Genomic DNA, 14,800 nt, shown 5'->3' on the forward strand with positions numbered 1-14,800 from the left:
ACTCATTATAGGAAATTATTAAAGGAGAGGAAGATATGTATAAACTGTTTGTTAAAGTCAAAATAATTGATTTTGGGAGATATTTGTTTACCAATTATCTACATTGTCTATGTGGCAAAGCTGATGCTTCTTCATTTTTGTAATATTTTCAAATGCTATTTGTGTATATTCTGGGTACTATCTCAACAGTGGATCTAAAAACCTCAGCAAATATAATCCAAACTATCTTAATCAAATTCATAAAAAAAATCTTTAACTGTACTCAAAGGCTGCTGATGGTCAGGTGGCAACCACCACACACTCTTTCCACTCAACAGTGGATTTATTCTTTAATTAGATTTTATCTGTGGAGCTGAATGGTGCAGGACATGTTATGCTTGAAGCATGGGCGGAGGCAGTCAGCTTAGCTAGAAATATGATATGAATTTGTATTCATACTTTTTCTTTACATCTATCAATTTATTTATTTTATAGTGTACATGCAAGAAACTTTATATATGTGTAATGGAAGCGGGAGAAAGACCCATTGGGGAACTTTGAAAAGATGCAGGTGTATGTTATTTATTTATTTTTGCGTCTTTGTATCTGTTGTTGTCTCTGTCATAGTAGGAGGGTTATGATATTTATTTTGTTATTCTAGCTATTTGTTAAGGGTATGTAAAATATGCATTTCATTTGTTATTATTGATATTTATACCGATGTCATATTGACAGCACTTATTGCTTGATTTATACCTGCAAGTTGTGATGAAAATCAATAAAATAGTTGGTCACATTTTTTTAAACTAATTAATTAATTTATTTTTATAAATCATACAGTTATTATTAAACATTTTTTGAAATAAGTGAATAGGCCTAGTGTTCACGCTCTCATATCCATATCTTATATATGTAAAAGTTCACTCAGAGAGGATGCTGTCTGTTTCAAAATGTCTTAACCATTTCCTGACGCCACGTGTCGCTGTTGGCATGCGTGTCTCACATATTGTAGCCTACTGTAAAAACTGCTCCATCCTTCCTTGGTCGTGACTGGACTGCTGATAAAAATCTGACATTTCAGGGCTCCCCTTGAGACGTATGATATATACAGCACAGACTCAAAACCCTGGTCAAATCAATGTAAGTCGGTTAGACCGCTAGACTACTGTTAAATGGCGTATTTATCTGTAGGCCCTATTTTGAAATAAAATAAAATAAAATAAAATAAAATAAAATAAAATAAAATAAAATAAAATAAAATAAAATAAAATAGGTTTTATATATATCTGTTAATGGAAATAAAAAATCAGTGACCAACAATGTGAAAATTATTTCACATATGAAGTTGGCCAAAGGCGAGAGGCGAGATAGAATAACTACTCTTTCGGCCTTCAAAATAAATGCCCCACTTTCAGTCAAACACCCATCTCGCTCGGGTTCACCAAAGATATTTTAATATGAAAGTCAAAACCGGAAATAGTGTTAGTAATTCACCCGAGTTTTACATCCATTTCAGCGCACAGGCATCCTCTGCACTCCGCGCGCGCTGCGTGTGTGGACGGTGTGTATGAAGCGTGTGTGCGTGCGTATGTATGTGTGTGTGTGTAAACACAGATCGGTTGGCTTATGTTTGGAGCGAGGGCCAGCAGGTCGGTGTGACTGCAGCGGAAATTAGCAGGCTGAATCGTGCTCGGTGACCGCTCAGATGAGGAGATGGCAGCCGAATCGACCCGGAGATTCACCAAGAACCTGCTGAAACCGGGGACCGCGGCGGAGATCCGGCAGACGGCGTGCAACGCAGTCAGACACTCCGCAGTGACGGTGAGTACACCCCGTATGAATGGTAAAAACATGGTGGTAGTGGAAAAACGCATCACCACCTGTGGGCCCGACGCTTTAACTGCTCTGAGCTCCGGCGAATCTTTACATCTGGGAGTGAATTAGATTTGGTCACATTTGTAGCAGACTCCGCACCACTGCGCCGTGGCCCCGGCAGATCTGATATTGGCATTCATGTTGCATCTTTCTTTGCAGCACAGTGCAGCACCGCTGCTCAGCCGCTGTCTGTTGATCCTGCACGGGGCACAATTCAATAAAATGGATCAGTACATGCAACAATCGCCACATTTCTTTTTTTTACTGTTAAAAAGAAGCTGCTTATTGGTTGGTTGTGTGGCTATAAAGTGTTAGAGCCTATCGTATTCCCCTGTGGGTTGGAGTTTATTTCAGTGTGGCTGGCTCGGGTGAATGAAATGCAGTAAATAGCAGCTTGGTAGTAGGGTAGTGGGATGCGGCATGACACAGGCAGCGGTTTACATCTGCCCAGCGGTGCACAGGGAAAAATGGAGGGAGGGACAGAAAAGACATAGAGATGTGGATTAATTCGACCAGCTGGGTTTGATTTACGACCAATTCTCATATCAGCCTATTTTAACGTTGCGAGTTGTGAAATGTATGCTCCAGTGGGTGTGTCACGCCTTATAATGAGAGGCTCTGATTGACACATAAAATAGTGGGAGGAGGGGTAATCCAGGAAAAACCAGCCACATGCACACTTATACATGCACAGACACACACAAGGACAAGGATTTGTGTTTGGATGATGCCCTTTTGATTTATCCGGTAGAGGACAAATCATCTACCTTAGCTCTTACGTGTGTGCTGTAGATTAGCATAGAGAAAGGTCACTCCACTAGAGTCTCTTTGCTGCTACTCTACATCCTCTTCACTCTGGTGTTACTGTGTCAGTGGGACACATGCGTAACAGAGCACAGTGAAAATTGATTGATGTGAAGAGGAAAAAAAAAAAAGAGTAAAATTTTCCACGAGCAGCCAGATGCTACCACTGACGTTGGCTCGGCTGAATGGAAATGAATACAATAGTAGAGCAAGAGCCCTAAGAGCACAGGTTTACTGTGACAATATGCAGATGTCATGTCACCAAATAGAGTACAACAGAATAGTGTTTATTGATTCTCTTACTGGGTGTAGAAATTGACTGGCGAGTCACCTTGTGTTGGTATCATTTAGTACACTGATGCACTGCAGAACTAACACACTGAGCTTCAGTGCCTTGCCCAGTAGCACTGCAGCTGAAGACCGTGAGTCTGCAGTTTCAAGCAAAGACACTAAAGAAAGGAAGTGAGAGATAAGCAGAGATAAATGGAGAGAAATAGACCATTAGTGAGAACACGCAGTAGTCACTTTTGTTGCCTGATGTCCCTTCATTATCACCACCTTTTACAGTATTACACATAAACAGTTATGCTAATTAAACACTAGTAAAAGTCAAACATGTTTGTATACTTGTCATTAAAGTCCCCTTTTATATATGGTGTACACTCATCTGATTGTGCTGTACAGGCCTACTTCACTTCAGGGAAAACACAGACTGAAAGGAACAGTGTGTAAGATTTAGGGGGATTTTGTGACATATAGCCATGAGGATTGCAGATTTTAACCAGCTAAAACTTCTTCAGGTAAGATCGTTGTCCAGGAGGTTTTTACTGGAAGTCAAATTATATCTTCCTCTCTAAAACAAACATATCACATGATGTAAACAAGTAAAAACACTGAATAAAGCAGTTTTATATTAAAAAATCTCCGATTCTCCAATGCTCTCATTGCAGAGGTGCTGTTAACTATGGTGGCTGATGTGAAAACGCGAGTGGCCCTTACTAGGGCAAGTGTTTGGTTTGTCTGTTCAGGGCTACTGTAGAGACATGGTCTTGCCACATGGTGATCTCCGTCATTATATACACACAAAAAAGTTATTATATTATATTCCATTTCTGCCAATATATCCTCTTAAATCCTAGCAGCTAATGTTACACTACTTACCGCCATAGTTCAGTTCTTCTTTGCTTGCTCTTTAACAGTAGTTGCCTGTGGCTGCATAGTGCAATGTGGTGTGTAGGCTGCTTTTTTAGAGCAGAAAAGAAGAGCTGATTTACATGAAAACTTTTTTTTTCATGAAAACATTTTTGTGAGATTTCTCGGTGTGAACCAATCCTATACCAGGTTATTTGCTGAAATAACCTGGTATAGGATCAATGCGTATCATATACTCGCCCAAACCCAATTCAGCATTTTAGACAGTATCAGAGACATTTCTGATATATAGATATACTATATATTGCGATGCAATACATTTTCCAGATGATTAATTGAGTAATTGTTTGTGGATGAAATAATATCTAATCAAGTTATAAAATACCTAATTTTAAGGCACATTATTGCCATGATGCAAAAATCACGTAAATAGGTCTATCATTGCCAACAATAGCCTAAAAAGTACAAATATCACAGTGTAAACTGCATGACATGTTGATTAGCAAGATTCTGTTCTCCCACACGCATATGTTGACATATCGCCCACCCACATGCAGAATTCACCCGAACACCTAACCAACTTCTAGAAAAGTGTGAAGCTGTTTTTTAAAGGTGAGAACTGAAGTTGAAAACAATGACTTACACTTTGCTCTATATCAGTGTGTGCAAAGATGCCTGCTATTTTGTCTTTGTCAACCTGTGGTGCGAAAAACTGAGTGGTTAGTTTCACCTCCTACTTGAGTCATGAAAAAGCAGTGTCTCTAAAGATGGAAATAAAAGCTATAAATAATTACTTGAAGTCATTCTATGTGCAGATACAGGATGCAGGAATGTGGAGAGAAAAAGAAAAGGGGGGGCTGGACTGGAGAGTAAGCATGTGTGTAAATGTGTAGGTGTAATGCTTGTGTGCTGGTGTTTAGGCTAAGTGGGTGTGTAAATGTCCATAGGCGTTGTGAGCATGTGTGTGGACGTTTTTTTGTGAGTGTGCTGTTAACGCGTGGCCTTTGTTGGTGAAAGAAACCAGGTCAGCAGAATCAGGCCCTATGGCATAACATTCAATGGAGCGTGAGCCTCTTTCTGTCTCTCACTGACCCCCTCTCTCTTTTCAGAGTAGCTATTTTTTCCTCATTTACTTAACGTCACCCCCCCACCCCTCCTGATTTCATTCCCCACCTCTCCATGTCTTCACTGTTTAAGATTCTTCTGTGTTTGAGTTGCTTCTGACACTGTTTTCCTCTGTTTCTTACCGTTACAGTGCTCTGCATGGCTCCCACGGTCAGGTTAGATCAGTTTCTGACGTGTGTGTGCACTCATAAGTGTATAGCATATATGATACCTGGTAAATCCCCCTGGTGTATGCTGCATTTTCCTCTGATGAAGTGCTCTGTGAAAGCAATCACTGCTTTCTGACTACTTCACTGTGTCTCATAGCGGTCGGCCCACCCGTCTCCAAATATGCAGGGAGCATGGAAGGGTAGATAGATACAAGAATGAAGGATGTAATGGTGGTTGAGTTTCGGTTTAGAAAAAAAAGTACAGTTTGTTGCTTCAGTGACCATGAGATCTCTTTTCCATTACATCTTTTCTGGCCTTAGTCTGGCTCTGAGCTGCTGGACACCAAATAACAATGAAATTAAACATAAAAATAGACTGACACATGCTAAAAAAGATAATGAAGAAGGCTTTGTATGAAACACTCCTGAAGTGCAGTATAGAAATCACATTAACAACAAAATAAACAGTATTTTAGACCAATAACTGCAGATTATTGGCATCACAGAGGAGTGTTTACTGTGACTCTCAGCTAAAGTGAGCAGGCAGAGCACGGTAGACACAAGTGCCATTCTTGTTGTGACGCTCGCTGCCTGCTGGGATGAACCACATGTCATACCATGCCTGGAGGATGCCAGCCACACTAACCACACAGCCAGAGATTTGGGCCAACATGCCCACCCTGCATCCGTCTGTAGCTCAGAGTTTATTTGCCCAGTAGCACAGGGTTGCTTGTATGCAGTCACCCTCATTCGTTGCTGAGGGCCATATTGCATTTTCCACATGGCATTCTAATGTTTGGTGTTGTATCATCGTCTTTCCTTTGGCACCAGGTAATGCTGCTCCGTGAGCTGGCATCCTTGGTGCCCTTATGGTACTATCTTCATGCCTGATCACGTTTTGGCTATTTTTGCCTGATCCCAGTCACCAGGCTTTAACCAGGAATTTTCCATTTGGTTGCAAATTAGTGTCTGTTGTGTAGTCATAGACCTGGACCTGCAGTCCTATAATGTGAAACCAGTGATGTATGTAATCATTATATCTTACCAGTTATTCTCCAGATTTAGCTTTTTAACTAGAAATCACTGTATTTTTTTTTAAAATTGCTGCTGACTACTGCTGATTGTTTGCCACTGGTCATTTCAAGTCTCTGCATGTATTTATTTTTTTTCATACAATACTGGCTGTGGCTTTAAAATATTATGAAACCAGTACTAGTAGTACGCTTTAATGATACTGATACTAATAGTGTACTTCACTGGATACCCATAAAGTGAATAAGGTGGTGTACATTTTTCAGATCAAATACCTGGCACAAAAAGGATTGAATGCAGTTTACTTGACTGGAGAAATTGCAATACTTCTTGGTATTGCAAAATTTGGTAAATACCTTAAAGGTATTGAGTATCGATACCCAGCTCTTGCTGTGGCTGCAGCTAAAAATGATCTTTATTATTGATTAATCATTATGTTATTGATTACTGTCAAATGTACATACAATATGTAAGAAAATTTTGAAAATGCACATTCCCAGCGCAAATTCATACATTTGAGACACGCAAAAGAGTAAAATTGTTTTCACACTTTTGCTTGATAGATTACTTGAGACAATTAAATTATCAAAATATTCTTGATAAAGCTGCAGCTATTAATCAACAATCGATTAGTTTTCAACAATAAAATTAATCACCAAGCTAATCTGACAGTCAATTTATCGGTCTGAGTAATTTTCAAAGACCTAAAAAATCATCTGATTCCAGCTTCTTTAATAGAACTGGTTTCTGCAAGATATTTAAATGCTTCACCATTTTCTGACATTTTATGGACCAAACAAATCATTCCGATAAGTCCGTCAGTGGGGTCTCTTCTACTTTAACAACTGCCTGGAAGGTATGAAATCAATCTAAAAATGCATGTAGCGCTTTGGAAACTTTCTGACAGTGATGTAAAATATATGTGACTTAGAGGTAATGGGCTTTAACATGCAAAACCCTTTGGTGTGGTGGTCCTTTACCAGTGCGGTTCACCTCCATGCTCATGTGCATGCTCCTCTTGCCAGAGATCATTGTGTGTTCTTTGGCCTTCACACTAAAATGTGAACACACACACTTACACTCCAACATACAGAAAGAAGGTTCAAGTTCAAGTGCTTTTCCTTCCTGTATTTTTCCATTTTTATGATCCAAAGCTTGTATTGAAAAAGTGTTCTTATGTCATAGACCTCCCTTTAGCTTGCCTTTTTATTTTTCACTCATTCATGCTTTATCCCATTTGTTATGTAACTCATCTCAATTTACACTTTGTGGAGAAAAGGAGGAAAGATGGGATTTTTTAATTGGATTGTTAAGGATCTCCTTTTTCTCGGTCTGGAAACGAGACTGTTTTTGGCTTGTCACATTACATTAGTTAAATTTTCTTTGCTTTCTATTAATGTGTATGCACATCAGCCTTAATTTCTCTGTCCTCTGGGCTTATACTAGTCATGTTCTGTTTACATGTTTCTGTCCGTCTAGTAAAATACCACTACTGGGCATGTCTGTTTGTCTGGAGCTAAAATGTGTGTCAGACAGCATGCAGCAGTCATTTGGTGGCGGGGGGCACGTCTACCCAGCGTGCCCCAGCAATGTGTTGTATGTAGTTGTTTGGGGGGACATGCTGTCAGTCTGACTGCGCTCTCTCCTCATGAAGGATCATGCCGACTGCCTGGGATGCATTGTGCATGACTGCTGACCTGCCCGTTAGTTTGTCTTGCATACATGCATAGTATGTCCTTGTGTGTGTGTGTGTGTGTGTGTGTGTGTGTGTGTGTTGTTCTAAAAAAACCAGCCATTTTGGCTGCCTAAAAATCTAGTAGCATGCATATAGCTCGCTTCAGATTTGTGACATCATGGTTTTATCTTGATTGGACCACAGTTTCGTCAGTGTCACGTTAATCAGGCACTGGCAGTGTGCAGCACCAACCAACATGGCCGTCTCGTGTCAGTTAGTCAAACTGATAATGCTGAAAATCAATTGTCCCAGAGGAACCAGTTAGATTACCAGTAATTAGCCTACTCTCCCATAGCCGTGCCACAGTTACCACGGCAACAGAGAAAGGTCAATTAGGATGGAATTTGATCGGGAAGCGCTACTCTCTACTTTTCCATTTGTAGTGCTGGGCGATATAAAGAAAATTAAATATCATGATGATATTGTTTGACCAGACTCCTCAATATCGATATTGAATTCATCAGTAATGTGGACATAATAACGAAGTGGGTAAAGATAAATACAAGATCACCTGAAGAGCCTGGAAAGTTCAGAAAATTACATCAGTTTACTCTAATGCAGCCTTTAAAACTAGGAAACACAACACAAGATCTAAAATCTAAGAGGATACCTTGTTTCATGTCATGTCATACAATATAAAAGCATTGCCCAGCTGTGCCTGTTAATATATTTCATTTCATCTCATCTGTTGCTTGTCTGTTTCCATGCTCCCTTATATTCTTATGTATTCAAATGAATTTTGCTGCTTTGTATAGCTGCTTCAGTCATTCTTTTAATGGTATGGCCCACCTCCTTTAGCTTTCTGGACACCCACTCCATCTTTTATCACCTCTTGTTTCCTTTTTTTTTGTTTTTATCAATTCATCTTTTTTACTCCTCTCTTGTGAGGTTGTTGCTTGAAAAACAACAAGCCTGAATGGGAGATCTATGCTGATCCTGGCATTTCTGTCACATGATGCTCTTTTATTACATCTGGACAGGCCAAGGTAGGAGACAGAAGTAGAGCTGGTGCCAGAATCACGCTTATAATTGGGTCAGACATCACAAGTCTTATCATTTTAGAGAGCTAGACTGTAAGGAGGGAAAATGAGGGAGGAACTGTGAGAAAAGGAAGTGAGAGGTTCAAAAGATCTACCCCATCTCCCAGAGTAGTTAGTAGTTTCTACTGCAGAAGAAAACTCTTGTCTTGTGTTTAAAATTGTGTGTCTAATCACATATTTAGCAGGCGGTTGACCAATTGTATCACTATGGCTATGTTTTCATGTACAGTATGAGCACAGTGCTAATTTCAGAGTGTCTTATATGAATTAATTGTGAGTATCTTTGTGCTATAATCATAAGTTTGCGTGCTAGCAACTTTTGAGGTCTCAGTGGACACCCATGCAAGTGTTCCAGTTCCTGAAGAAAGTCGAATTCTCAACACTCCAGAGCAGAAAATACAAGTGCTGTGCTGTTGTCTTTATTTCCATCAAGTCGCATATAAAGCTGCTTCACAAATCAACACAGCCAACATCTCTCTGCTTGCCAAAACAGTTATTCTCTTACATAAGTTAGGGTTTTGAAAATCATACCGCAGCCTGATTGTATAACCATATAAATAAAACTAAATAACAGAGACTCTTCCTGCAACACAATGAAGAAAGGAGCGTCTGGCCTTTAACACTGCAGTGGTGCTGTCGATGGTCCACGGTGCATTTAGGAGGATATACTGGCAGAAATTAAATGCAGTATAATCAGTGTATTTTCTTTAGTATGTAACATTCACTTGAAGATAAGAATCACTGTGTTTTGTTTCCTGAGAATGAGCTGCTGATCTACATAGAGAGTGGCTTTTCGAACATGGAGTCTGCTTTGTTGCACCTCCATATTTCTACAGTAGCCCAGAACGAACAAACCAAGCACTGGCTCTGCATTCGGCCCTTTGCCTTTTGGCATCCGCCACCATAGTTAGCAGCCCCTCAGTGACAGGAAGCATCGAAGATACACTGATTTGTAATGTGAAAGTGCTGTATCCAGTATTTTTACTGGTTTTATTCACCTGGTCCGTTTGTTTGGGAGAGGAAGAGACCTTTGTGGATAATTTGGCTCCCGTTAAAAGTCTCCTGAACACTGAACACTGAGGAAATCTTAACTAGGTTTTCACGCTTGGCACATGAGAGAAGTTTCAGCCGGTTGCAATCTGCATCCTCACAGCTAGGTGCCACTAAATCCTACACACTGGTCCTTTGAAGTAGAACTTTAACAGAAATTTCAGGGATTCATGAACACTTGTGTTATAATATAAACATAAGTTAGAGATGCGATTTCAAACAACAAATATGAGCATGGCTACTGTCTAGACAGTCATCTAATAGAGAGGTTGAACACAAAAAAAGATGGATGATGACCCCCTCTGCTTAACGATTTCCCAGGGGAAACCGTCATTATACAGTCGCTAAATTAGCTCTGATACATGGCACTTTATAGTCATGCTCAGCAGACACACAACATGAAAAAAAGCAAAATACTAAAACCATTGCAGTGATGTACATTAAAAAAAAAATGTAATCTTAAATTTGTATATCATTTCTTTTGTATGTGTGTCACCTCTTGGGTTCACTGTTTTGTGACCTGTTGTAGCTGAAACATGTGATGAGTAACACCTTAAATTGTTCTCTCCATTTTGTGTTTGGGTGTTTTTCACATCTTATACTCAATGTGTCAAACCACGTTGTGAAATGTCACCTCCTAGGTTGCGTTTTCTCTCACTCTGACGATGTGGAACAGGACATCATGCTCGCTCTGTCTCTCTCTCACGCACCGTACGTTTCGTATCTCTGAGCAACTCAGCACACAGCTTTTCTGAGAAGCCATGCTGTGCGGTTCTTTGGGGCGCCTTCGTCATGCGGCAGAACCTAAATGTGTGTTCATATCACTTTAGAGATTTCATCAGCAGGGTGACACATCCGTATTCTCTTCCTCTTGTCAAACCTCCCCTCACCCAGTCTCCTGCTCTTTTCTTGGCTCTACTTTCTCCCTCTTGCATTCTCACTTTTTACCTTCTGCTCTGCTTTGTCTCTGCTTTTCCTCCACTTTTTTACCTTTTCCATCTCGATATGAATCCCCTAATTGCCTACACTTCCTTTGAACTTCCTCCTTCTCTCTCAAAATCAACTGAAATACATTCACCCAGCTCCTAAGTTTTCACTCGTCATGTTGAGCGAATGCTTCTAGTGTCACCGGTGTGTGTGTGTGTGTATATATACATGCAGACAGGAGAATAGAAAAGGGGATTAGAGGAGATGAATAGCTCTTTGACATTTGTTATGACTGAGCTGCAGACGACTCAGCCCGATAACAGTAGGACCGTGCACTACCAGGCCTTGCTGTGTGTCCGTCCCCATCTTCTCAATGACTCATTCAGAAAGGACCGTGAAATAAAAGCAAAGAGACGAGAGCACAGAGAAAAAATCTGAGCTTGTCACTGTCACTAGTGACACTGTCTCTTGCTGAATTCCCCCACTGTTTGAACTCTGCATGAGACTGATCTCACTAGTGTGTGTGTGTGAGCACAGAAAATTCATTTTTTCCCCTCACTCGCTGCAATATATGTAACCTTGTAGTGTCATCCTGCCAGCTGTATCAGAGGACAAAAGGTCTGTTTAGTCTAGGTAGGAGAAGTGGATAGAGGGAAAGTGCGTGTCTGCCTTTTATGCCAGTGTTTGTGCGAGGTCACATGAGAGGCGGAGAGAGAGAGAGAGAGAGAGAGGTCCCCGGGGCTCCATGCATTGTGCCAATGTACGTTTACAATAGGCTCTTTGGAGAGGCTTCACAGCCAGTGAACTGCTCCATTCAGACTTAGCTGACCGGGCTTTGCCTCAGTAGAGCTTAACTTTTATCCTCTTTCTCTAAAGCTCTACATCCAGCTTCGCCATCCTGCCCCGTACCTTAATAGACACCATGTCAACTTGCCCATCCAGACTCTTTGCACGGCCCCCAGGGAAGGGGTGATGGAGGGGGGGTCCACTTCACATACTGGACTAAGAATAGTTCAGTGACTCTCTGTGAGTGAATTGCTGTGTTGTGTCTCTCCCTCACTCTGCATTCCAGAGTAGGAGGCCTGAATATGTTACTGCCATTACCGTCCGACCCCCATGCCCTGCCGCCCTTGCCCTGTTAAATCATACTGCATGGCAGTCATATGTGATGTGGACTTTCCCCCATTATCTTCCCTTGCTGGACAGGGTGACACAGACAGAAAGTACAGGATCTTATTAAACAAGGATGTAAAGGAAATGTGTCCACCATTTCTACAAGCCGTCGTCAAAGTCTACAACTCTTAAAACAGAACTGTGTTTTTGTTACACGGTTGAATCCTTTTAAGATCTTTTTGTCCCTTTTTCTTCTGCCTGTCTCAACCGTTCCCTGCTGGCTTTGATCAACCCTACTGGCCCTCCAATAATCGTGTATGACCGTGTCTGTCCTCCTGGTCCTGGTGTCGGAAAGTAAGACTGGTAGAGACAGAAACAACCAGCCTTTATCAATAATTCATCACCAGCACGCCCTCTCCAGTTATCCGTCCAAACATATACACAAAATTAAAAGTAAACTCATTATTCTGTCTGCAGAGCCTGGAGCTCTGTTAGATAGAGAACAGATAGTTCTCATTTACAGATAATGTGTCTTGAGTAGCAGCCCACAGGAAGACATAGCTGGAATAACTGGTCATACCACAAGATAACATGCGGAAAAAAGCCTGTAGTTTCAAGATACGGCCGCGTTTGTGTTCTGCTAGTTTGCAAAATGCTTGATTAAAAGATGTATTCCTCAATGCTGACTTACTAGCACAGTATGTTTTTGACATTATTTCTCTAAGGGCTTGGAAATACACTGGACTGATCAAATAGTCAATGTTAGAAACCTGTTACTGACCTAAATGTACAGAGCGCAGTTTTTAAGAAATGTTGGTAAACTGATAATGGCGGCAAAAAACAATGACCCAGCCAATAAATCAGCAGCATGGTATCTTCAAAGGATTATTATAACATTTTGGAAAATACAAGAAGATTTTTTCTGTTGCTGAGAATTAGATGAGAGGATCAATACCTTGAGACCACACTAAATATGGGGCTACAGCAATCTGTTAGCTTAGCGTAGCATAAAGACCTAAAACGGGGACACAATTAGCCTGCCTCTGTCCAAAGGTAATAAAAACTGCTTGTCAGCCCCTGCAAAGCTAAGTAATTAACACATTGTCTCTTTTTATATTTATTCTGGACCAAAACCATAGTGCAAAAATGACACAAAAAGGTTTTAGGGGGTCACACTATTTCTTGACCAGGGGCAGTAATGATTATTCATATTTTTATTTTCAATAACAATTTTTGGTTTCCAACAATTATGAAAACAAGACCGTCTAGATGAAACAACTATTATGCTGCATTCTATTCTGTGATGGTCCTGTTTTGCCTTGTGCTCTAAGTCCAGCGCACTCCTTTTCATTCACCCTCCCAAAAAGCCCAAACTCGCTCTCAGCCAGGAGTGGAAATGAATTTGACTCAGTGATGCCAGTTCCACTCATTGCTATTCCCCTGACTGACACAATCAGTGTGTCACTCAGACTTGAGTCCCACAGGAAACATAGCCTCCTGCCAAAATGCTCAATAAGTATTAAAGATGAAGAAACAATACTCAGATCCATGATTATCTGCTTGTAGATGCTCCTGTCAGAGAGGGCGTGCATTGGTAGGATTTCTGTTTTGGATTTAAATGGTTCTGCATTGGCTCACAGTATGTCCGCCTTTGTATCTTTGTTTTTGCTAACATCAATTCTGTGTGCGATGTTAGCCAAAGAGCTGAAAGGGGATCTGCAGAAGAAATAAGGAAGGGGGGAAAAAGCACAGGGCAGAGAGGGAGACAGAGGAGTGATTCTGAGTCTGTGAAAAGGAGGGGGAGAAATTTTGGATGTGGGGAGGTAAGGAAGGATAATAGATATGAAAACGCATGAGGAAAAGTCTTCAGAACAGCTGCGTCCCCGGTCTAAACTGGGACCTCAGGGAGAAGGAGCTGTGCTGAGTGGGCGTCTGGTAGATAGTTAGCGCTGGTGTAGAGGTTGCACAGAGGTTACATGTAGGCTTTGTGTAGGTGTCACATGTAGGCGTCGCAGCTGAATGATTTATTGCAAAATAGGCATTCTCCTGGGCTTTCTCTTCACTGTGAGGGTGTAGATTGGGGGTTGGCATAAAGTCTTATGATTAATTTTCACTCAAGCTATTCACAGTAGCTTATAACTATAGCATCCATTGTGCTATATGTGTTTCTGGCATGTCCGCATAAAAGTAAATATTGGCCTGGGCATGATTTAGGATGAATATGGCAGGTTCAGAGTGAGGACACATTTCTCAAGCTAGCAGAGTTACAGGAAACAGAAATCATTAGGGATAATTGCTCGAGGAGCAGTTGCGGTTTTTGAGTGTCAGAGGCTCAGACAGCCAGTGGAAGTAGATGAGAGTTGGGAGTATTTTAGAGTTTGACTTGGCTGGCGTGAAGGACTATGTGGACTGTCTTGTTGGTTGGAGACGCTCTTACCTGGACAGGAAACAGGAGAGGCCTAGCAGCTGTGTAAATGGCTCCGATAAGATCACAGAGAAACAACGGCTACATAGCAGTGCTGAGAGAGGAATCATGACTACTATACTGGAGTGGTATTTATTATGTTGCTGCAGAGCTTGCTCCAGTAATATCAGGTTTTGATGAACAGATTATTATTTTGGCAAAAGGGACTTTCTGTTTCTTATTAATGTTCTCCTGGATGGAAAATAAATAAATAAAAATAAACTGACTTGGAAATCGTGATTTAAGACAGATCTTTTGCTCTGCTCTCTGCTGTTACCTTAAATCTTCCCTGTAGCATGTGCTGATGCTTTTCTCATTTGAACCGTAAAATAACAATATAACAACACTGAATCTG

The 14,800-nt window shown here is 40.9% G+C and overlaps 1 protein-coding gene across 1 annotated transcript in view; it reads left to right on the plus strand.

Moving 5' to 3' along the window:
* Nucleotides 1-1,530: 1,530 nt before the first annotated feature.
* Nucleotides 1,531-14,800, plus strand: part of dock10 (dedicator of cytokinesis 10) — a 76,811-nt gene continuing 63,541 nt past the window's right edge. Inside the window, exon 1 of the mRNA XM_042486669.1 lies at nt 1,531-1,800. Within this exon, the coding sequence (XP_042342603.1) occupies nt 1,693-1,800 (108 nt within the window). The 5' untranslated portion in view covers nt 1,531-1,692. The remainder of the gene's footprint in view (nt 1,801-14,800) is intronic.

The sequence above is a fragment of the Plectropomus leopardus genome, chromosome 5 (assembly GCF_008729295.1).
Source record: "Plectropomus leopardus isolate mb chromosome 5, YSFRI_Pleo_2.0, whole genome shotgun sequence".
Lineage (NCBI taxonomy): Eukaryota > Metazoa > Chordata > Actinopteri > Perciformes > Serranidae > Plectropomus > Plectropomus leopardus.